This window comes from Manis pentadactyla, chromosome 8 (genome assembly GCF_030020395.1).
Source record: "Manis pentadactyla isolate mManPen7 chromosome 8, mManPen7.hap1, whole genome shotgun sequence".
Classification (NCBI taxonomy): domain Eukaryota; kingdom Metazoa; phylum Chordata; class Mammalia; order Pholidota; family Manidae; genus Manis; species Manis pentadactyla.
Genome location: NC_080026.1, coordinates 12242238 through 12267451, shown reverse-complemented (window position 1 = coordinate 12267451; position 25214 = coordinate 12242238). Strand labels below are relative to the sequence as shown.

General features: G+C 38.2%; 1 protein-coding gene across 6 annotated transcripts in view; it reads right to left on the bottom strand.

Moving 5' to 3' along the window:
- Window positions 1-24396, bottom strand: part of LOC130684532 (tigger transposable element-derived protein 1-like) — a 169838-nt gene extending 145442 nt beyond the window's left edge. For all 6 annotated transcript variants that reach the window (XM_057505494.1, XM_057505497.1, XM_057505492.1 and 3 more), the window contains exon 1: window positions 22159-24396. In XM_057505494.1, the coding sequence (XP_057361477.1) occupies window positions 22159-22664 (506 nt within the window). In that variant the 5' untranslated portion in view covers window positions 22665-24396. The remainder of the gene's footprint in view (window positions 1-22158) is intronic.
- Window positions 24397-25214: the final 818 nt, after the last annotated feature.

Genomic DNA, 25214 nt, shown 5'->3' with positions numbered 1-25214 from the left:
AAAATGTTTTAAGCACACCGAAGAGAATGTGCTTGGAACTTAGAAGACCCACACCAAAAAGCTCTTGTTCCTCTTGGAAATTCTGTGATTCAAGGGGAACTCTTACAGATTTGGATTGCTTCTTCCTTACTCATTTACTCAGTAATATTTATGTAATACCAACCATGTGAAAGATACTCTATCAAAGTTAAGATCGACCCTTATGACCACGACAAAAGTCATTTCTGTTCCCAGAAGAATCTTCACTCAAATGGTTTTTTTTTTGCCACATCTCACATCAGTGACTTCAGATCATATGCACTCCCCCTTTTCAGAAAAGAAAATATTCCATAGTAACAAAGACTGAAGGAACATCTCATTAAAATGACACATTTTAGAAATCCTTAATAACTCACTATGAAGTCACCAGAGCAGACAAGTAGACAAGCACCAAATCTGATAGATTCAAAACCAGATAAAATATATATATATATACCAGAGCATTGACTAGTATGAATAAAGAGAGGCAAGAATTAAGAGAATAGGAAAGTGAAATCATGTGAAAATGTTAAAGTTGGTGCTGAGGAAAGTTGCAATTATTGACCTATAGGTTTTATAGGATTCCGACAGGGCAGAGAGCAGGGAGAGGACATTTTGTAAGGAGGTTCCCCCTGGTGCAAGCTGAGCTGGGCATTCCGTTCCCCTCCCTTCCCTGCCGGGAGGGGCTGCTGACATTTCCCTCTAGGGCTAAAGCTGGAGCTTCCACAGGACTTTTCCAAGATGTATATTCCCTGGGTTTGGAAGGCTTGGTAGACTGGAACCACACGACCCTGGTAAGCTTCAGGCACAGAAAGGGCTGCAGCTGGGATGTAAATGCACTCTTCTCCAGTGCTGGGCCAAAGACGCGTGAACTGAGACCAGACATAGAGCCCACGATAGCGGTGGCAGGCAGAGGGCATGCAAAGTGCAATTCTGTCCAAGAGAGCGTTCTGCAAGGTGAAGGCACACAGGAGTAGGAGGCTGACAGCAGAACGTGGGGGTATCATGAGTGCTCTCAGTCAGTATGTGTGCCCGGGTCTTAGACCTTTGTCGTTGAATCTCCATGACTCTAACTTGCAGACAGTAGAGCCAGACTGTCCTGTCAGGTTGGCACCTCCAGAGACTATGGAAGTAGCAGGAATGTGGCCACTGAGAATGCAAGGCAATATGGCATTCTGAACCGACAGAGGACTCTCCCTCAAGGAAATACTAAACTGCACAAAAACAAAATCTGGATACATGACCAGATTTCAAATCCAGAACGTGAAACCCTTAGTGTGAAAAGAGGAACCGAAGTCGGAGAAGTTAAAAGGAGCTTAAACCAAAGCAGCTCATAGTCTATACCCCTGATGGATACGGAAGTGAATAAGGCTTTGCAGCCATGAAGCAGGGGGCTCAAAACGTTACTCTGTGTGTGCAGAGAGACAACGTAGGCTGACAGAAGGTATCCCACTCGTGACAAAAGATGCCAGAATGCAATGGAGCAATATTTTCAAAATAGTAAAGGGAAGTTACTGTCCACCCATTAAACCATATCAAGTGAAGGTAAATAAATACAAAGACTGAAAGAGTTTACTAGTCATAGGAGCTTATTTTCTAAGATTCCCAAATAACCTCATTCATCAATAATAGTAAATCAAGAAGAAAAGAGTGAATGCAAGAAATGAGATAAAGAAGCTAGTAAGCACGTTGGTAAATCTAAGTGAACTTTGTGTGTAAAATGATGATAACATTAATCTGGTGGCTTAGATAAAAAACTAAAATACTAGATGATGATTTAGAACATAGGAGAGATTAATCACTCTAAGTCTTTACATTGTTCAGGAGGAAGGTAGATCATTGGTTAATTTTACAATATGTTAAGTCAGATAAACATGTTGGAAATGTAAAAGAAAACTACTTAAAGGAATAAAATTAAATGTATAATTACTAAATACGTTGAGAGGATGTAGAGGGAATAAAGGTGATTTGGTCAATTCAATAAAACCCAGAAAAGAAAAAAGAAAACATAAAACCAAATGGTACAAATAGGCATTAATATATTAGTAATCATAATAAATACAAGAAAGATTAAAATAACCTTAAGCTGAATTTTCTAAAATGAGAATAACATTCAGCTACTTTTTATTTTAAGGGATATTCACAAAACATAATGATACAGAAAGATATAGACAAATATCAACCAGGCAGATACTGATCAAAAGATAGTTTCTGTTGCAATATTCAAATCAAACAACAGTGTTTTAAGCCAAGAGGCACTGATAGAAACACAGATAGATGAGATAAAAACAACTCAGAAATAAAATAAAACAGTCATAAAATTGTATGTATTTGACAGCATAGCCTCAAAATACATAAAGTAAAAATGACAGTATAAGGAGAAATTGAGAAATCTACAATTGTAGTGGGAGGTTTTCATACACTCCTCTCAGAAAGTAACGTATCAGGCAGAAAAACAGTATAGATTTATAAACTATTTGAACAATAAAATTAATGGGCTAAATGAAAAAACTTACTATATGTAGAAGCCTGCACAAAACGAGTAGAAAACAGAAAATTCACATTATTTACAAGCACAAATGGGGCTGTCAGAAAACTACTACATATCATGCCACAAAGGAAATTTCAAGAAATACCAAATAATCTATGTCTGTATCATAAAAATAACCTAGTCAAAGTGAAAGCCACATGAGGCTATTATAAAAATATTAAACTATACAATAAAAGTGCTATATACTAAAATTTGGGGATGTTTCTAAAGTAATACTTTAGCCTTAAATAAATTTATTTGAAAACAAGAAGGCCTGAAAATAAATGAGTTAAACGTTCCATCGAAGATGAGGGTCAAGGGCAGGGAAAGGGGGACAATAACCCAAAGAAAATAGAAGAAAAGGATATAATAAAGATAAAAGTGGAAATTAATGAACTTGAAAACAAAAAAAAAATCAATAAATCAATAGAGATGATTGAGGCTATCAGAATATTCCATCTGGCTTCTAAAGAGTCCCTCACTGTCCATGATTACGGATGAAGCCGTCTCATTTCTCAGCTGCCCCTGCAATAAAGTACCTACCAGAACTGCCTAATAAAAATACAATGTGAGCCACATATGTTTATGGTAGCTGCGTTTTAAAAGTAACAAGGAACAGGTGAAATTAATTAAAAACATATTTTATTTAAGCCAGTATATCAAAAATACTATGTGACTATATAGTCAACATTTAAAATTTGAGATGTTGTACATTCCTTTTCCATACTAAGTCTTTGAATCTGATTCATATTTTATACTTGCAGCATATCTCAGTTTGGATTAGCCACATTTCAGTTGCTCAGTAGCCACGTACTACTGTCTAGTGGGTATCACCCTGAATGGAACAAACCTGTATTCCAATGGCATGCCATGTAATTTCAGAATTCTTTGGCCTTCTAGGCACTATTATTGTATTTGTACCTTAGCTTGGCCTTTGGGATAGGATAGAGTTGGGTACAAGCATTGTCATTTCATCTGCTTCCTGGGTCCTGAAAGATGGTGGCAAAGATGCAGGTCCCTTGCTGTCAAGTTCTGAGTCCTTTCCAGCCAGATGTAGTGGCATCCGTTTAGCAGCCAAAGTTCTGATGTTCACATAGTTGACAGTATCTCAAACAGTCACCCACTTACTTTACATATTAGTGTTTGCAAAATGGAGATTCTCTACAGGCATCTCTATTCCCCAAGTTCCATATTGAAATATGAAATGGCCTAGATCCGCCTAAAGATAAATTGCTTTAATTACCAGGTAGACTGTGAAGCTCGCCATTTCCAATATCAGCTCAGCGCAACGCCCAGCTCCAGCAGCGGTTTCACTGATATTTCTCCAGGTGCTACCACTGGGTCTTAATATCAAAGAAATGCCTCCATTTAGGATTAGCTTTATCTGTGGGATTTGCTCATTTCTTCAACAGAAAAATGATCTTAGTAATTGTGAGCAGAGACTGTAATTCTCCAACATTGCCACATTTGCTAGCTAACATTTTAGTTTAATTGTCAGCATTGTTGCTAATATCTATGGAAATCCCACAGGATAATTATTTTTTATGTTTTTAAATTGATATAATGAACCTATATTGATACTTACCAACCCTTGCATTTTTAATACTGTATGTGAGATTACAGAGGGGAATATGTGGTTAACATATGGACTGCTGTTGAACTACCTGGGTTTGAATCCCACCTTTACTACTTATCAGCTGTGTGTCTGAACTCAGCTTTCTCAGCTTGGAAATGGGAAAATATTAAAGTTGCAAAGAGGATTATACCAAGTAACATATAAAGAACTTTAACACAGCTCCGGGCACTCAAAAGTATTTCATAAACATTAGCTAGGTCATCTGCACGTTTCTAATTCCTTCAGGCAAATTTGGGAGCACTGAAAAAAAGAGACCATCTGACAGTATTTCTAAAGCTCTGAAGACAATTCTTTTCAAGAAATTCCAGTTAGCCTGCTTCTTCTCTAAAACCTTATCAGAAAAGTTTCCCTAAATGTGATGACATCAACTTTCTTTCTAGATATTTACTATGCAACTGTGCTATCACTCTGGTTTGGAAACTCCCCCACTCAGATCCTATTATCAAGCGTCAAGTCAGATTTAAGCGCTCCAAACGTAATTGGCATCAGCTCGAGGTGTAACCCAGTTCTGATATGTGATTTTCCCTAATCTTTTCACTCTGAATCAGGAACAGGCTCTGTAAAGCCAAAGATTTCTCAATTTCCTTTTACCTAACTATATGAGTTTTTGGACCACTTTTGTTCAGGGTAAGGGGGAAGCAAGTCTGCACTGAGCAAATGGAATAATAGTGTTTATGTAAGCAAGGTACTCACATGCAAGTTTCATCCCAAGGCATTCCCTCCTCTTCCCGTTACTGTGCAGACGTTTATTTAGACATTGACCTGTCTGGGTGGGCAATTCTCCCTAGTCATGCTATTTAGATTTATACATCCTCTTTTTGAGGTTCATGCTCACTAAAACTGCCAATTTCCTGCGCAGACTCTCCCTCTGCTGAAGTTGTAGTATTCTGGAGCTACAATTGCACTTTCAGAGATTTTTCAGTTAACTGAGAGTGTACTATAATACCAGACAAGTTTTTACAATTTTTCCAGTAAATCTTCTTGAATGCAAAATATTTTCTTTTGACAATATTAATAGTTAATACAGTGTTTATTATGTGCCAGGTACCATTCTATGCTGCTTTATATAAACAATACTATTAATTCACACAATAGCTCTATGAGGGAGATTATTATCATTATTCCCATTGCAGAGAAGAGCAAGTAAGATATAGAGGTTGTGGAGAAGTTGGGGTTCCTATGGCCAGGCTCCTCCCTGAACTTAAACCACCTGATGATGTAACTGGCCTGTTGCTGGGCCACCACTTCCACACCTGTAGATCCGTAAGCTATCATTGCGCTATATAGAGAGCTTGGCCCAGTGCTCTGCGCAGAGGTAGAGATGCTAGTGCTCGACCTGCCGCTGGGAGAACAAGCCGGGTAATAAACCCTTTCACCCCAAAGAATGTTTTGCTGTCAATTTCTTCCGTCACATTGAATCCACAGCGAACTTGCCCGGGGCCGAAACCCATTGGCAAGACAGAGGTTAAGAACTCACGTAAGGTCTCATAGTTGCCAAATGATTACATCAAGATTCGAATGCAGCTCTTCTTCCAGAGCCTAAGCCTAAGGCTTGAGCCACTCTGCTGCCTCACAAAGAATCATTAGCAGCATACTAAAATGAAGAAGACGCCTTCGGGCATTAAAAGACAAATGTATCACATTTTAACATACCACTGGAACTAAAAATATTTAAACAACTAATCTTAATTTATACATGTCTTAGAAACCATATGCCTTATGAGCCACCAGAGACCTAGGCAAGGATATCAGATAATTATGAAAATTAACCAAAAGGTTAAGGTAGCTTCCACGGTGGTGACTGTGGTACTGTGGTACTCTGAAGCTCTTACTATGAATTAGGAAGTAGCCTTCTTCCTCTTCCTGCATCCCCAAGTTCTGAAAAGGTAGAGAGGGGATCTTGTGCTTTGAGTGATGTTTACTTTTTTTTTTTTCACTGTTGAGCAGGAAATCATTATCCAAGCCCAGCCGCAAATATGTGCTACAAAACAAATTATCTACCAAGAGTTCATGGGCAGCTGGATTGGGAAAAAACACATTAATTATCATTCAAGTGGAAATGCCCCCATAGACATACCATTTAATTAACAGAGAGGCCAGTACTGGAAATGAATAATTTGAGGACAGGCAGCGAGAGATGTGTGAGATAAACCCTTAGGTGATTTAAGGCTATTATCTGTGGCAAAACACAAAGACACACAAAATAAGAGTTCTATCTTTTAAACTCCTTAAAAAAATTAAAAAGATACCCTTAGAAAAAAAGACCCTTCTGAGCCTTTTCTGTGCCTGTATTAAAAGTCATCACCTGCGAGCAGGAAGCTGGCTGGATTCTGCAGGAACATCAACTCCTTTAGAGGCTTGAAGATCCCACTCCCGTGAATTCAAGCTCTGAGAAGATAAGCGCTACAATCACTTCATGTAGCAGAGTTCCTCTGTCTCCGAAAACCCTTGAAATTTGTAGCTCTGCCAAGATTATAAATAGAAGTGATATGGCGGCAGAGGATCGATCATGCTACTGAGTGCGCTCATCCCATTTGGAATGGTTTTATGAAGCATGGCGGCAGCTGGGGTAGTGGCGGCTGTTGCCACAGTCACAGCTCCGCTGTTGCTGCAGAGTGCCTTCCCATTCTTTATTTCTTTACTGAGAAAAGCCAGAAGAAATTTTCCTAAAGCATAAAGTAAAATTACAGCCCAAAGGCTGTTTTCTGGAGCAGTCTGAGAGACAGAGGTTGAAATGAAATCACATACACTCATTGACTCCCTGAAAATAAGCCAAAAATCAGAATTCTGGGACCTGGTTTGGAATCGTATATGGGCTATATGGAGATAGTGGGTTGCTGGGACAATGTTGGATTTTGTGTTAGGATTCTTGTTGTAACCCTTAATCAGATACACCAAATGTCTTATCTAGCTGGCAGCGGCGGGGTAGTCTTTCATTTCTGACCTTGGAATTTCTTTGAAATCATTCATAAGGAAAGACAGGTTCATCCTCAGTGATTTTTACCATCTTGTATTCTCCCCTCAACTTGCAGCATCTCTTTTCTTTAAAAGAACTAGGGTTCTTAATTTAACTCAATTCAAGGGGTATTTATTGAGCACCTATAGAGTGCCGGCATTATACTAGATATTTGGAGAAGAGAATGCACTTTTTTAAAAAGCATGTTCATAATAAACTCCCTTTAGCCCTGGAATCAGGATTTGGGACAGGAAGAAAGAAGGATAGAGAAAATGAGCTTTGTGGCCTGATTTCTGCCCCCTGCCCCTTTCACTTTCACCTTGGAGTCCTTTCCCTCTGGTTTCCTTCATCACCCCCATGATCATGTCTGGGAGTGACCTCAATGTGAGCACTTCCCCAGGGGCTCAGCTGAGATACTTTCAACCAAGGTTTTCAAAATCCCAAGAATTAATCAAGGGAAAGAAAACACTGAAATGGAGTGATCAAAATAATCTAGACCATAAAGACTTTTTCCCTCTAATTTGTTCAGCAGGGCTGTTACACAGAAAACCTTGGAGCTGCTGTAGTAAGTGCAGAGGAGGGACACTCTTCCAGACTCTGACTGCTGGCCTCCACCCTGAAGAGACCCACGAGGCTCCTCTATGGAACCCAGGGGGTCTCTGAACATCGTTCGAAAACAATCTTAAGCACAGAGACTTCCAGGTGGTAGCTACTATCTCTAACCCACCTGACCACAACCATACTCTCTCCCCACCCCCACCCCCACCTCTACATCCCAACTCCTTCAAAGCCAAGACCAGGAGAACACTTCACTCCTCTCCTGCAAAATCTGCTACCTATGTACTTTCCATAATGGCAGACGCTGGTCTTAACCTTAGTTTTCAGCTGTGGCGGTGTCCCTGGTGGGGGTGTGACCTGTCCCAAATAGGCCCCTAGTAGAATACCATCTTAATATAAAACAGTAACCTCAGCTTTCCCATCCTAGTGAAGCCCCATAGAGGAAGTCATTTCCTCACAATCTGAAACGGTCCCCATCTCATGTAAGATCATGATTTTGAGCAGACCAAAAATGTCTACACATTATGTAACCCGACTTGAAACAGAAAATAAAGCAATGCAGTATAAAAGAGGGTTATAAACTGAAAGCAAACAAATTAAATGTGTAAATAGTGAAGGGGTATATAAGAAAGAGGTATGGTCAATACTGGCTGGAGTGGTCAGTGAATATTTGAACAGTTGTTTAGAATGAGGATGGACACTTTAGGAGGGATTCGAGTGGAAAGAAGGGGAGAGGCGTCCCTGACAAACATCTGCAAACTAAGGCATCTTCTCCGGGAAGTATTTGCGTTCTAAAGAATCAGTGGCCAAATAGATCTAAGCTTTACTTATGAAAATAAACCTCTAAGAACAAATATAAGACACAGTACATCCTTGATTGAGGAGATATTTTCTCACTGAGAGAATGTAGGAGGCACTTCTCAAGTCACTTTCAGCAACCCAGAGCCACGTCTGATCTCGGTGTGCTGAGATGTCTGCCCAAAGCATTTGGGGACAACCAGAAGTTTGCATTCCAGTCTGTTGCCATAATAACTTTAAAACTTTAACAAATATATTTCCTTTCCTGCTTTCACCTGTCTTCACCTCCCATTCCAGCTGTTCTAAGCTCATTGCCTGAGAAAGAGAGTATGAGCACAGAAAGTAGAAAAGAAAGGAGACCTTTCCTGGATTTTGATGTTCAGATGCCTAGATAGAAGAAAGTGGGGTGACTCCTTGGAAGTTGTCCTCCTCTGTCCTACCATCTCCGTCCCTCCATCCTCTCAAAGCTACAAATGAACTCCTCGGCTTAGGGAAGGAAGGGTGAATAGATGGGAGGGAAGTGACATGAGAAAAACGTCCTGGAAGAGGGTATTGGATCCAATGAGACCCTAAGGACAAGTGTAGAACCAAGTTCAACAGCCCAGTCTAGGGACCGTTACCTGCCCTTCACAATGGCAACTAGAGTGGCTTCTCTTCCACATCGCTCAGCACTTTGGCCATTGACTCACTTGAGCTCCATCTCTTTCTTCCAAATTACATGTAAATAACAGTGTAGTCCAGTGGTTTTCAAACAGGAATGTGCATCAGAATCTCATTCCAGAAAGCTTGTCAAAACACAAATGGTTGGGCTCCACCCCTAGTTTCTGATTCAGTAGGTCTGGGGCAGGGCCTGAGAATTTACATTTCTAACAAGGGCCCAAATAATGCAGGTGCTGCAGGTCTAGGCAATGAGTCACTGCTCCAGGCAACCTTGTAAATCATTCGCATGCACAGAGAAGGGAGATGCGACTCTATACATCTGTATTTTACTGACAAAAATGAAAGAGAAGGCCCCACATTTGAATTTGGGGGATTAAACAGAACCAACTTGGGATGTCCTCTGACATCCTAGGCAGTGTTACAACACACTGGGAAAAACGACTTGAAAACGCTGGTGTATTTTATCCCTGAATATCCAAAACTATAGTCCCAGCTGAGTATCCTTGTTGTTCTCATTCTATTAGCAAATCTTTGCCCCAGAAATTCTCTGCATAGATCACAGTGGAGAAAGACATCTTAGGTCACTTACGTGCGCTGTTCCAGGTGGAGCTCCCCGCCCACGTGACACACACGTTCACTGCGGGCCTGGCTTATTAACAATTATGTAACACTTAGCAGGAGTAAAGTATCAGGATCTATGTTTCTAGGGGATCGAGGTCTCCCCTTCTCTAGCATTCTTAAATGTGCACCAAATATGTCTAATTCCAGCTTCAGAGCCTGATGTCTATGTCATTTCATCTACGAATCAAAATGTAAGGCAACAGCTGATTGATCAGGCTCTGGGGTTAGAAAGCTTAACTTTGAATCTCAGCAATTCTACTTAAAACTTGCATGACCTTAGACATATTTCCTAACCTCTCTGTCTCTCAGTTTCCTTATGTTGGGAAAAAAAAAAACAATGGGCATAGTACCTACCTCACACAGTTCTGGTGAAAATTAAATGAAATGTCGCTGAAGCATTTGGCAAGAGGCTGACTCATAGAACATACATATTACTGATTATTATTTATAACAGCGCTTAATGTAATGCCTTTCACATAATTAAGTCTTCAACAAATGTTTTTTGGCTACTTGAATCATCACCAAATTTTGATGAAAATTTTTAAGTCGGGTGTACCTATACATTTCCATCCACTCCCAATCCCCACTCTGTTTCCCTGCTCACACCTTAGCAATGACAGGACCAAGAAATTGCCCTCTGGTTTGTGCTGCCTGGGGCTTGAGCTTGTATCCCACTAAACCCACTCTTCCAGACCCTGCTAATGAAATTTAAAGAATGTCAGCCCACAGGCCTCTGTTGTTAAAGAGAGGAAACCAGGAGAGGCCAGCAACCAGAGATGTGGTCCCAGTAGGCATTTAAAATCTCCAGTATTCTTAGCTCCTGCTCATCTTCGGTCAAGCCTTTGTTAAGATTTTTTAAAAAGAAAAAGAAAAAACCACCAAGCAGTCTTGTGAAAAACAGCTTCTCAGTAAACTATATAGGTACTTCCTGGTTACCCATGATATGAGAATAACCTTTAAACTATTTCCATTTCTGATCCCAGCTGGAAACAGGAAACGCATGGGGTACAGTTTGAAACAAAAACAAAAGGACCAAAGATAAACCAACTTGTCTCAGGGTTCAGAAGAGGTTTATGCTAAGTGTAGAAGGTTCAGATTTAGAGAATCCTCCCCCAGTTTCTGTCATTCCAGAAATTCTTTTGGGGAGGTGGGGAGGGTGGGGGTTGGAGTAAAGCCTTGTACTAAATTGCACAGCACTGCCATCTTCAGGACCAGTGGGGAAAACCTCCTCAGGGTCAGTCAGATAAATCATCTTCCTCAACACTTCATTTAAATATAATCAAATGGGTTAAAATTTGACAGCAGACAGACTGCAACAGATTTTTCTACTGTTTCCAATGTTTGAAAAGTCAGTAGACACAGCTTTTTTGTGGTGTATGCACATTTTAAAAAATATTTGCTGATTGAAAAGCCATTTACAATAAATAGGAAAGTTTAAATAGCTCATACTGCATTGCCAAATGATGGGAGTAACACAGACACAAGCATATTGTTCTGAAAAAAAAAACCCTTCAAAAGAAAAGTATGAATCAAATGATTTAGAAGTGCTGTTTGAACAGATGGTGTGATTAACAACTAGCATGTTAGCCATCTCAGGAGCTTACAGAGAAGTAAACAAATGCAAAGGGAAAAATCACTTTATTCCCCCCAAAGAGTGGTTAGTTCATTTCATTAGGAAAATTTGGAAGTCTGCAATTTGAGAGTTGGATATCCCTAGGGGATACTGGGAATAAGGAGTGAGGGGAGTCTTTCTGGAGAAAGACAAATGCTAATGCTCTGTGCACAGCCTAGGATGAGATGGGAGGAATTGAGGCTGTCCTCATCATCCAAAATGCTGGAGGCAGGTAGTACAGGGCAAAACACACTGGCTTGGGAATAAGAATATTACTCAGAAATAAAAGGAGCAAATTATGGATACATCCAGCATCTTGGATAAATCATAAAGGCATTTTTTCTTAGTGAAAGGAGCCAGTCTCAAAAATGTCATACTGTGTGACTACATTTATATGACACTCTTAAAAGTCAAAATTAAAGTGACAGAAAATAGATCAGTGGTGGCCAGGGGTTAGAAGTAGAAGGAGGATCTGAGTATAAAGGGGTGGACAAGGAAGTTTTGGGGGGCAATAAAACTGTTCCACATCCTGATGGTGGTAGTAGTCATACAAGCTTACCCATGTGTTAAAATTCATAGAATTATATATCCAAAAAACTTAATATTACTGTATGCTAATTAATTTTTTAATAATCTGAAAGACATTTTAACTCTACATACCCTTTCCTTTTTAGATAATTTATAAGATGTCAAACAAGGCTTTCCCTACAAGTTACAGCCCAATCCTAACACAAGTCAGTAATGAGTTCAGGGGACCAATTCATTATTGACAAAGACTTGCCTTCCAAGAAACTTAGTAGTTTTTAAAAAATAAACCAAACCAGTTGATTCTCCCTATGTTTGCCCTATGTAATACTCCCAGGAATTTCACAGAAAGAACATATACTAACAATTCTAAAAAAAAAAAGACAGCCAGCCATATGCAAAAAATGAAACTGGACCGCTACCTTACACCACATATAAAAATTAATTCAAATGGATTAAAGACTTGAATGTATGACCTGAAACCATAAAACTAGAGGAAAACAGGCATTAAGCTCCTTGCCATAGGCCTTAGTGATGATTTTTTTAATATGACACCAAAAGCAAGAGCAATAAAAGCAAAAATAAACAAGTGCGACTACACCAAACTAGAAAACTTCTGCACAGCAAAGGAAACTGTCTACAGAATAAAAAGGCAACCTACTGAACTGGGGAAAATATTTGCAAATTATGTATCTGACAAGGACTAATATCCAAAGTATATAAAGAACACATACAATTGAATGGCAAGAAAAAAATCTGATTTAAAAATGGGCAGCAAATCTGAACAGACATATTTTCAAAGAATTCAGATACCAACAGGCACATGAAAAGATGCTCTACATCATTAATTATGAGGGAAATGCAAGTCAAAACCACAGTGAGACATCACCTCACACCTGTTAGAAAGGTTAGTACCAAAAGAATAAAATTATCACTAGAATGACAAGTGTTGCAGAAGATGTGTAGTAAAGGGAACCCTTGTGTACTGTTGGTGGGGATGTAAATTGGTGCAGCCACGGAAAACAATATGGATGTTCCTCTAAAATTAAAAATAGAACTATCATATGATCTAGCAATTCCACTTCTGGGTATTTATCCAAAGAAATCAAAATCACAAATTTGAAAAGATATTTGTACCCCCCAAGATGACTGCCACTTTATTTGCAATAGCCAAGATGTGGAAACAATCCAAATATTTAATAATGGATGAATGTATAGAAAAGATGAAAGGATAGACAGTGGAATATTATTCAGCCACGAAGAAGAAGGAAATCTTGCCATTTGCAACAACATGGATGGGCTTCAAGGGTATTATACCAGGTGAAATAAGTTAGAGAAGGCAAATACTGTGTGATTGCTCCTATATGTGGACTCATATATATATTTATAAACAAGTTCATAGACACAGAGAACAGTTGGTGGTGGCTAAAGGTGAGGGGTGGGGATGAGAGAAATGGGTGAATTGTGTTTGTTTTTTAGTTTAAATAAACTGAATGAGAATATAAACAAATATTTTTAAATATGTAAAGAAAAAGAAAAAAGACAGACTGACAAAAAGCTGTAAAAAGGTATTTAACATCATTAGTACTTAAAGAACTGCAGATCAGGTGAGGCACCTTTTTTTACCCTGTCAGATTCGTAAAGCTTAAGCAGAATGATGATTGATACACCATACTGAGGACAGTGTGGATAAATGGGTCATGGGGGTGAACTGATCCACCTTTCAAGAAGTCAGTTTAGCAGTATGTAGGCAGAAAACTTAACATGCGCATCCCCTCTGGGATGGCAATAACTTCTATGAACTTATCCTAAGAAATAATTAAGCAAGGAATTTCTATTTAGCATTGTTTTAATAGTGAAATACTGAGTGCCAGAGCTCTAAAATCCCTCCCAGTGAACAGAGAAGATACTCTACCATTCTCTGGTGTGCTAGATGTTTCATACAGTTTACTATTACAGTGTGCATGTAAAATATGATTCAGAAATGTATGTGTATTAATGTGCACAAAGAAAGCCAAATATTGAATTTATTTTAAAAGTAAATAAAATATCTATTTTAACATGTATCTTAACATGATCTAATGTCAAACAAGTAGAAGATTAGTTAAACTAATAATGTCCAGACATTAAAAAATAATAATGATATGTATTTATATTTATGGACATGGAAAGATTTGTATTTCACATGTTTTTAAATGAAAAATGCAGACTACAAAATAGTTCTATCTCATTCTTATACAAAATCCAATAAAACTGTTTCTAGAAACAACTGGCAGATTAATCAGGGTTTTCTTTGTATTAACTTTACTGCCTTTCTCCCCAAGGTGATGTTTGGGGAGATGTTTGCCTATTAGATGTTTTGAATCCTGCCTTTTATCACAGGTTCCACAGGCTTATCAGTGGGTCCCAACCACTGCCACAGAGCATTTAGTATCACCTGGGCAATCTTCCAGCCCAATTCACAGCTGGTAATATATCTTAAGCAGTGTCCATACCTGAAGTCCATTCAAAGACCATAGGTGGGTAACAGCCACTTACAGAGTGATCTGACCACACTCGGTAGTGCTCACAAACTAGTTGTGCTTCCAAAGTTAATTTGAAAATGGGATTCAGCCTTAATGTCTTTCTCTAAGACATTGCATTCAAATTTTTAAAAGCTACAGAAATTTTTGCAAGCAGTTTTCCTTAAAACTGGGTTTCATTAAAAATTAGGAATGTTTCTCATTTTTTCAAGTAATAAAAAGTCAGACAGCAAAATGGAGAATATCTATCTTCTCTAAAGTAATTCTTTTTATTTTTAGGTGCTGTTCACATTTCTATTCGAAAAAAAAAAGAGAAAAGAATAATTACATTATTTCTTTTTCACTTACGCATATAATTTTTCCATATGTACAGCTGCTGATTTGATGTATTTAAAAACAATCTTATTAATACTAATTTCAGAAAACTTTGCAATGTGCTTCTAGAGTTACTTAGCCACTTAATTTCTAGTTCACCCCTAATACCTGGACATTTTGATTTCAAAAATGTGGCAAACCATTTTCAAGTGTGCACAGTCATGTTTTTTGTCAGCCTTAGGCTTTCTGAAAGTTATTTTACAATCTATTTCAACCAAGTTTGTCTGATTAGTGCTTAAACTTAATCTAAATGGGTGTTTTTGGCTTTACCCCACCAGCTAAAATATTGCACTTGATTATGCTATGATTACATAAATGATCACTCATAAACACCTGACTCAACCCATTCCTGTTCATTACGCAAACACTCTGTGCCATGTGAGGTTATTCTCCTTTGCTAGAATTAGTCATTTGTCTCATCCTAAAATCTCATCTCTGCATTTCATCCTGAATTAGGTAGCCTGACAACTGACAGGTAGATAACTGAAATTCTTAATTTCTTACCTGACCTAACTTTTCAGCATCCCCAGTTTCATTGGGAAACTGATTGTCAGTACCCTGGTCAGGCACTTTTTTTCTATTTTTATTATTTAAATTTCTTAAAAATAATTATGGGATTTATGCTGGCACAGATGTCAGAGAGAATATTGCTTAAGAAAAATTATGATGTCATCTTTAATTGGATTTTCCCTCATGAAGAAAGATAGAATTCCCTGAACTCCAGCATAGATACACTACGTTACCCATTTTTCTCCAATTACATCAAGACCACTTATTTCGCACTGTTCCCTCCCTCACATACCACTGAGCATTCCATTTCATCCAGTTAATGGTTTCCACATTTTTATATTTTGGCCTCACTTTTCTCCCATTTCCCACAAATGTCAAAAAGCTTTCTACTGATAAATTGGACACCATTTTCCTCAAATAAATCATCAGCTTCTCTTCAGTGAATGACTTAGCATCAAATTCCCTCCAGTGACTCCAGCTACTTATGTGCTTTTCTTAACTTGCTGGTTTCTCTGTAACTCAGAAACCACTCTATCAACTTAACAAATTTTAAACCAGCTTCCTGATATTCTTCCTTCCTAATCTACTCTCCATGGCCCCAAAAGTCCCCTACTTAACAAAAGCTACTATTTATCAAGTGCAATATACCAATCACATTTGAGATATTATATCTTATCCTCATAGGCTCATTATAGGGCTTTTACAGGTGAAGAAACTAGGCACAAAACTTAAAGAAACTTGCACGGGCCAAGCCCAGCTAACAAGTGACCACTGGGATTCAGCTTCAGATCTGGTATCTCTGATATCAAAGCAGCTTCTTTCTTTATTCCATGATGTCCTCCGTGAATCTGACATTCCCACCTAGGCACCCGTATTTGACCATCTTATGTGGTGCACAGACCATTGCTCCAGTATAGCCAGTATCGCAGGGACTCAGCTTCCAGCCTGGGACACTAATCTAGGCAAACTGAGACTGGCATTTGACTAAGCATATGTAAATTTCTCTTTAATTCCTCTAACAGTATTTGGCCTTTACTAGAGTCCTTAAGGACCCTCCCAAATGCATTACGTTTTCCTTTCAAAAACTTAATTCCCTTTCTAAAGTCCTCTGTGGTTCTTCAAGCTAACACTACTTTTCTCTGCCTCCTCCACAAAGCTGGTTATTGATTTATTACTTTTTCACTGTGGCAGCAAATCAATGCACGAGGAAGCAGTTTGTCAGATGATCCAAAGAACGCAGAACAATTATTTTCTTGAGGAAATGAACACCAGGGCTTCCTGTTTGTGAATTGAGGGTGATCCCATTGTCCCAGCCCTTCTTTTGTTCTGGAGCAGAAAAAGCTGGTCTGGTGATTACTCACATCACATTTCCAGCGTTGCTATTCCCTTGGGCACTAACTTATTTTTCTGGCATTTGAAAATACTCCCCCAGGGTTTACTTGCAATTAGAGGAACAGGTTGGAAAGAACATCAAATTGCATTCTGGGAAAATATATATATATATATATTTTTTTTTTTTAAAGGCGGAGGAAAGGAGCTAGGTGGTAAGAAAAAAAGTTCTTCATTTCCAAAACACATTTTACAGAAACACAAAGCCAGTAGATTATACTTGGTGTTCCTTCAATTTCTATCATTTGGCTCTTAACAGGCAATTTTATTTACCACTTTCTAAATTAATCATGAAATCAAACTGCACCTTTGCATGTCCACTTCCGCCCAGATCATCTCTGCAGCCTCGCCCAGACAGTTCTGACTTGCGCAGACAGCCCCCAGCTGTGAAATGCACACCTACGTTGATTTGAGATACCGACAGCTCCTCTCAGACCCTTTAAGGACACTGTGACCCCTTCCACAAATCAAACTGTTGCTACCTCAGCCACCTAAACTTTCCATGGGATCTTCTCAGCCTTTTCTGTGTTTTGAAGAAATAGTTTTTTTATTAGTGAAGGATATTACTGTTCTTTTTAAGGCATTTTTGATTAAGAATCTTTGTGTGTGTGGTAAAATAAAAAGGAACCCTTTTAAAGACGGCTGGTTAGCCAGAGACGAGTAAGATTCCTCAAGGGAGGAACAACCTAAGACAGGCACAGTCGCAGGGGGACCATCAGGTGAGAAATTGGGGATCAACAGAGGTGAGGCTTAGAACCTCACCCCCCTGTTTTGAGAGAAATCTTCTGCATCCGTGGATGTTTTGTTGCCCTTGTCTAGCTTGGATTAATACTTAGTCTATACGCACAGACCTGATCATCTACATTTGCCCTCTTACAGCACTAAATTATGTTTTCTACCTTTATCTTGCATCTACCTACCACTTCAGCATTTTATTTCAATAAATAAATAAATAAATAAATAAGGGAGAAATGTGGGATTCACATATAAATCAAGTATAAAAATCAAATAAATAATCATATCTGACTTGATTGTTCATAGTTCACGATGCGTGATCAAAACCGAAAGTTTCTGTGATATGACTGCCCTTGCACTGTTCACCATGTAAGAACTTATTCACTATGTAAGAACTTGTTCGTTATGCTTCAGAAGATTGGAGACTGTTGAGAATTAGGCTTGGGGTTGATTAATGATTGTGCATTGAGTCCCCTACACAGAATTTTATTGTGGTTAACAACCATTTGATCAATAAATATGAGAGATGCCCTCTCAAAAATAAATAAATAAATAAATAAATAAATTGTTAAAAAAGGAACCCTTTTAAACACACCAAAATTAAGGTCAAATTCATTAACCAAACACCTTAAAATCAGATTCAAAGCACAGAGTGCCTTTGCTTATCCTTCGGAGTGCTAAGTTATCTACTCCTTCCTGTGGGAGGCTTGGCTCCTTGGAGCGACCCCCCTCACCTCTTGTGTGTCTCATACTTCATAGCTATTTCTTTAAGAACTTTATTCTGCTATATTGTTTTTCAGTAAGCCACTTTAAATTCCCTTTGTAAAAAAGAAGGGTATACATAAATAAATTAAGTTTCCGGAAAAGATTCCAGACCAGGAATTAAGATTTACCACTAATTTGCTGTGGGATCTGGAATAGGTCACTTAAATTTTCTGGGTCTTAGTTTACTCATCTATAGAGGTATAGGGTTAGCATGAAATGATCTCTAAGGGATATTTCCTCATTCTGATCTTTGTGTAGTAGAAATGCCAAAGATCAATAAAGATCAATAATTTCTTTAAAGTCAAGGATAATAGAGCAGATAAAAAGGAGAGGGGATAGCTAAACTATCACAGGGTTGAATGTACTCAGTTGGCACTTAACATTCATTCCTACTTCCTTCTATTGTGTATTTCTGTGCTGCTGAGGCTGCAAAGCTAAATATTACATTCCTCAGTCTTGTAGTTAGGGTCCTGGATATGAATGAGGATAACTAGATGCACTTGCATAAGATTTCAAAGATAGAAATGAAACAGAAACTATCTTGGTGCTTATTGTTGCTGTTGAGAAACCATGTCAGAGAATTGCCAGTGAACAGTCTCCAGCCTCATGAGGCAGGAAGCAGCTGTAAGACTGGTGGATGTCACACTCCATGTCCCAGACCCTTCAGTACATTCCACTGAGAGTTGTCAAGAAGCATTTGTGAGAGTACCATTTGTGGCTTCCTATGCTTGACTTTCTTAACCCCCATCTTACATCTTGTGGTTGAGATTGCTGCACCTCAAGAGGGTCATATCTGTGGTGTTCTGGAGGTCACTGCTTGTCTCCTGCTATATAGCCTGTTCCTCTGTTCTGATGGCTTTGTGAGCATCTAGCTCCCAATATTAAATGTCTTTTTCCCTAAACTACTGAAGGGCATAAGAATATTCCACCCTAATATATGCTACTTTAGCATAAAGATTATTTTGAAATGAAGGCAATTGAGAAATAGACAGCGGAAAACCTCTCTTTTCTCCCACTCTATGCATAAAGGCAGAGTTTAAATTTCCCTTTCTGAAGGTGTCTCCTTTCTCCTAATTCCAGAAGGAAGAGACAACTCTTATCCTTAGAGACAGCACTGACTTGAATCTGCACAAACCAACCCTACTGAGATAACCTTATCTGCCTTTAGTTGTCCCCCATGTATTTACTTTCCCACAATTTACCACCCTTAGCAGCTCAAACACCTTTTCTTTGTCTTGTCACTTCTGCATAGATTTATTAATTTTTACTAAAATGGTATATAAGATTTCAGGTCTAACCTTTCTTTGGGTTTTCATTTCCTTTTCTGGGAGACCCCCATGTACACATAAGAATTAAAATGCTGACATCAAATAAAATTTGTTGGCCTTTTCTCCTGTCTTTTGTGAGTTTAATTTGCAGGACCTCAGTTCATGAACTTAAGAGGGTAAAGGAAAAAGGTTTTTCCTACCCTACAATACCTGGAGTGGTTTTTGATCCCTTTCTCTATCCTGTATTTATTTTCAAGTTCTAGTTTCTTCTTCCTTCATTCTTGCTAATTTTTTTATCCAAGTATATTTTGTTTACATGACACCAAACCTGGCTGACAAGTGAAAAGTGTAATCAAACTGGTCCTGTGAGAGTTTGTTTTAATACCATTCACATTCAACCTTTTTTTCATTTCAAATCAAGCCAAATATTCCTGTTTTTTCAGTACTCAATATGGTTATCTTCTAACTGCTCTTTTCGCTGTGGCATGCATGACCTCAGGATTTTCTTTGGAAAGTATGCATACTGTTTCTTTCTGTATTTCTTTGCCACTGGTGTGATCCACTATTTTGAGTTTAGGCTTTTGCCCTTCAAAGATTGGAATTAATATGTAGAAGATTCTGAAATACATTATTCACAAAATGTTTTTAACTTTTTACTTGGAAATTACTGTAGGTCCGCAAGAAGTAGCAAAAATAATACTGAGAGGTCCAGTGTATCCTGTATTTTAACATACTTTTTATCACCAATAAAATTTTAATTACTATCCCTCTAACACACATCCTACCACATTATTTGCCTCCTCCAAAACTTGAAATAAGAAATGACATCACAGAAGATGGGAGAGTAGGAAATTTCTGACCTCCATTCCTTCGAATAAGCAATAGTGGTGATGGTTGCACAACAATGTGAATATAATTAATGTCACTGAATTGTATGCTTAAAAATGGTTAAAAAGGCAAACTTTATATTGTATATGTATTTGGTACAATAAAAAAAATTTTTTTAATGCATGAGAGGAAAAAATACCTAATAAGCTGGCAAAAATTGCCAGAATCAACTTTTGCAGGACTCTGGAATCTAGTAAAAATTTTACAACTATCAAGGAAAACTTAATGACGAAAGAAGCAGCTTCTCTGTGGAGAGAAGACTGTGGCATTGTGGATTGCTCATCTACCACCCCACACCCTGCTCCTGCCCAGTCAGTGGCCATAAAGATGGTAGTATGCATTCCTGGTATAGGTTACCAGTGCCAGAGGGAGCAATATGAATATTAGTCTCAGAAAGAGGTGGTTGTATGTTTCAACTTCTTTGGTGGTGTCCTAAAGGACCAGCACAAGGGCCTGTCTTTGTTTTACTTGACTCAGAGTGTTCCCGCAGTGAAAGTAACTTCCCAGGGGGCATTTAAACTAAAAGTATTAGCCTCAGGTTAAGGATAGCTGTCAGGACGAGCAATAGACAAACTGAGAAACATGGGAAAAAAGAAATGGGGAAAGGAGCTACAGGGGAGGATAAAGCTCCTACTTATTCTGGGGAATTAATAAAAATATTCATAAAAGTCCTAAGAAGACCCTACACTTTCACTTCTGGCTGATCTTCAGACTGTGAGCAAGAAAAGAGAGATGTAAATGGATGATTCAACGAACACCCCCACACAGAGCCAGTCTACAAAGACTTGGAACAGTATTTTTTCCTTTCTTTTTTTTTTTTTTGCCATAAGGCATTTAAGGAAATTCTGCCAAAACACTAGATGACCACTACGCTAATAGAACACTGATTTCAGTAGCCACACACAACAAAGAATACAGACTTTATTTAAATAGTTTAGAAAAGCCACTAAACTAAAAGTTTCTATTTGTTTCTAAACTATTCACTTCTAAAGCAAACAACAGCCCCAAACAAGCCACATCAACAAAACCGAGGGTGGGGAAAGAACCTAACTTTCAGAGTTGCCATATTATAGTATTAAATATGTCCAGTTTTCAACAACAACAACAAAAACATTTGAGACATACAAAGAAACAAGAAAGTAAGGCCCATTAACAGGTGGGAAAAAGAGAGTAACAGAAACTGTCCCTGAAGAAGCATAGGTATTGGACTTACTAGACAAAGACTTTACATCAACTTTTAAGTATGATGAAAGAGATTAAACACTCCATGGACAAAGAACTAAAGGAAACCAGGAGAACAATGTCTCACAAAAATTATCTACACATTCAATGCAATCCTTATCAAAATACCAACCATGTTTTTTGCAGACATGGAAGAGCTGATCTAAAATTCATATAGATTTGCAATAACAAAATCATCTTGAAAAAGGAAAACGAAGTTGGAGGACACAACTTCCCACTTCCAAAACTACTACTAAGCAACAGTAATAAAAACCGGGTGGAATTGACCTAAGGATAGACATATGGACTATAACTGAGAGTTAAGAATAAACCTATAGAGGCATACCTCAGAGATATTGCAGGCACAGTTCCAGGACACCACAATAAAGTGAGTCAAGTGAACTTTTGGGTTTCCCAATGCATTTATACTTACACTATACTGTAGTCTATTAAGGGTGCAATATCTGTGCATCTAAAAAAAACAATGTATGTACCTTAACTTAAAAATATTCTATTGCTAAAATATGCTACATCAGCAAGATAAAATCTTTTTGCTGGTGGAAAGTCTTACCTGGATGTTGATGGTTGCTGACTGATCAGGGTGGTGGTGGTTGCTGAAGGCTGGGGTGGTTGTGGCAATTTCTTATAATAAGACAACAATGAAGTTTGTTGCATCAATGTACACTTCCTTTCACAGATGATTTCTCCACCATATATGATACCCTTTGACAGCATTTTACCCACAGTAGAAATTCTTTCACAATTGGAGTCAATCTTCTCGAATTCTACTGCTGCTTTATCAACTAAGTTTGTGTAATATTTTAAATCCTTTGTTGTCTTTTCAATAATCTTCACAACATCTTCACTGGAAGTAGTTTCCATCACACACAAAAAGAAAAACCACTTTCCTTGTTCATCCATAAGAAGCAACTCCTCTTCTATTCTGGTTTTACCATAAGATTGCAGCAATTGAGTCATAGCTTCAAGCTCTACTTCTAATTCTACTTCTCTTGCCATTTCTACCACATCAGCATTTATTTCGTCTACTGAAGTCTTGAATCCCTCAAAGTCATCCATAATGGTTAGAATCAACTTCTTCCAAACTCCTATTACTGTTCATATTTTGACCTTTTCCCATGAATCACAAATATTCTAAATGGCCTCAAGAATGGAAAATCCTTTCCAGAAGGTTTTCAATTTACTTTGCCCTGATCCTCCAGAGGAATCTCTGTATGGCAGCAATAGCCTTACAAACAGTATTTCTTAAATAATAAGACTTTAAAGTCAAAATTATTCCTTGATCCATGGGCTGCAGATGGATGTTATGTTAGCAAGCATGAAAACAACTTCCTTTCATTATCCATCTCTATTAGGGTTCTTGGTGACCAGGTGCATTGTGACCATTAATATTTTGAAAGTAATCTTTTTTTTTATTTTTAGAGCAGTAGGTCTCAACAGTGGGCTTGAGATTTAAACCATGTTGTGAACAGATGTGTTGTCATCCAGGCTTTGTGATTCTATTTACAGAGCACAGGCAGAGTAGATTTAGCATAATTCTTAAGGGCCCTAGAGTTTTTGGGATGGTCAATGAGCACTGGCTTCAACTTAAAGTCACCAGCTCTATTATTCTTAACAAGGGAGTCCGCCTATCCTTTGAAGCTTTGAAGCCAGGCATTGACTCCTGTCTAGTTATGAAAGTCCTAGATGGCATCCTCTTCCAATAAGGCTGTCTCATCTACATTGAAAATCTGTTGTTCAGTGTAGCCACCTTCATTAATTATCTTACTAGATCTTCTAGATGCTTGCTGCAGCTTCTACATCAGCACTCAATTCACTTTGCACTTTTATGTTGAAATGGCTTCTTAAACCTTCAGCCTTCATAGAATTGAAGAGTTAGGACCCTGCTTCAGATTAGGCTTTGGCTTAAGCAAATGTTGTGGCTGATTTGATTTTCTGTCCAGACTACTAAAACTTCCTCCTTATAAGCAATAAGGCTGTTTCAATTTCTTATCATTTGTATGTTCACTGGAGTAGAACTTTTAATTTCCTTCAAGACCTTTTCCTTTGAATTGGCTTGGAAAGCAACCTGGCTGTTCAGTGCAAGAGCCTAGCTTTCAGCCCAGCTTGGCTTTTACATGCTTTCCTCACTAAGTTTAATCATTTCTAGCTTTTGATTTAAAGTGAGAGATGGATGAAATTTCCTTTCACTTGAAACATTGTAGGGTTACTTATTGGCCTAATTTCAATATTGTTGTATCCCAGACAATAGGGAGGCCTGAGGAGAGGGAGAAAGATGGGAGAACGGCTGGTTGATGGAGCAGTCAGAACATACATTTCTTGATTAAGAACTTCTACAACTCAATAACAGAAAGATAATCCAATTAAAAAACAGGTAAAGGACTTACATAGACATTCTTCTAAAGACATGCCAATTGCCTACAAGCACATGAAAAGATGCTCAACATCATAATCGTTACAAAATGCAAATAAAAACCACATTGAGATACCACCTCACACACATTAGGTTGGTTATATGAAATGTAAAATGACAAGTGCTGGTGTGGCTGCACAGAAATTGGAACCCATGTACATTGTTGGTGAGAATGTAAAACAGTGCAGCCATTGTGGAAAATGATTTGACAGTTCCTAAAAACATCAAGCATAGAATTACCATATGACCCAGCAATTTCACTCGTGAAAACAGTTACTCAAACAAAAACTTGTATATAAATGTTCATCACAGCATATTCATGATAGTCAAAAGATGGAAATACACCAAATGTCCACAGATTCATGAATGGATAGACATGTTTGCTATATCTTATATTTATAATGGAGTATCACTCAGCCATAAAAATCAATGAATATTCATACATGCTACAACACGAGTAACCTCAGAATCTTTATACTAAGAAACCAAGTCACAAATTGTATGATTCCATTTAAATGAAATATCCAGAATAGGTAAATTGTTAGAGTCAGAAAGTTAATATTAGTGGTTGCCAGGGATAAGGGCAAAAGGAGAGCAGAGAATGATTGACTAACGGGTACAGGGTTTCTTTTTCAGGTGATGAAGTATTTTGGAACCAGATAGAGGTAACAGATGTGCAATACTGTCAATGTTACTGAATTATTCACTTTAAAACAGTTAATAAAACTTTTGTGTTATGTGAATTTTACCTCAATTTAAAAAACCAAAACCTGAAGCCACTTCCGCTTGTCTGCATAATAAAATGCACACTCCTTGCTTAATCTGGTATTCCATACTTTCCATCATCTGGCCCTGTCTCTTTCTAATCTCATCTCCTTCCACACCTCCAACTCACTGGGTATATATGGGCAATATGGATCGTCTATGTTCTCACTCACCTCCACAGCTTTGTATATGAAATGCCCTTTCTTTTCTCCCCTCCTTTGCTTGGCTAACTACTACTTCTCATTTAAAATTCTGTTCAGATTTACCTTTTCTGGAAAACATTTCCCTCCCTAATCTCATTCTCTAGCTCCAGCTGGAATATAGTTTTCCAACTGCGGGCTAACCGTAACACCCTTCCCACACTACATTTGTCACACTGTCTTCTAATTATCTCCTCTCCAAACTGGGAGATTCTCAAGAGCAGAAATTAT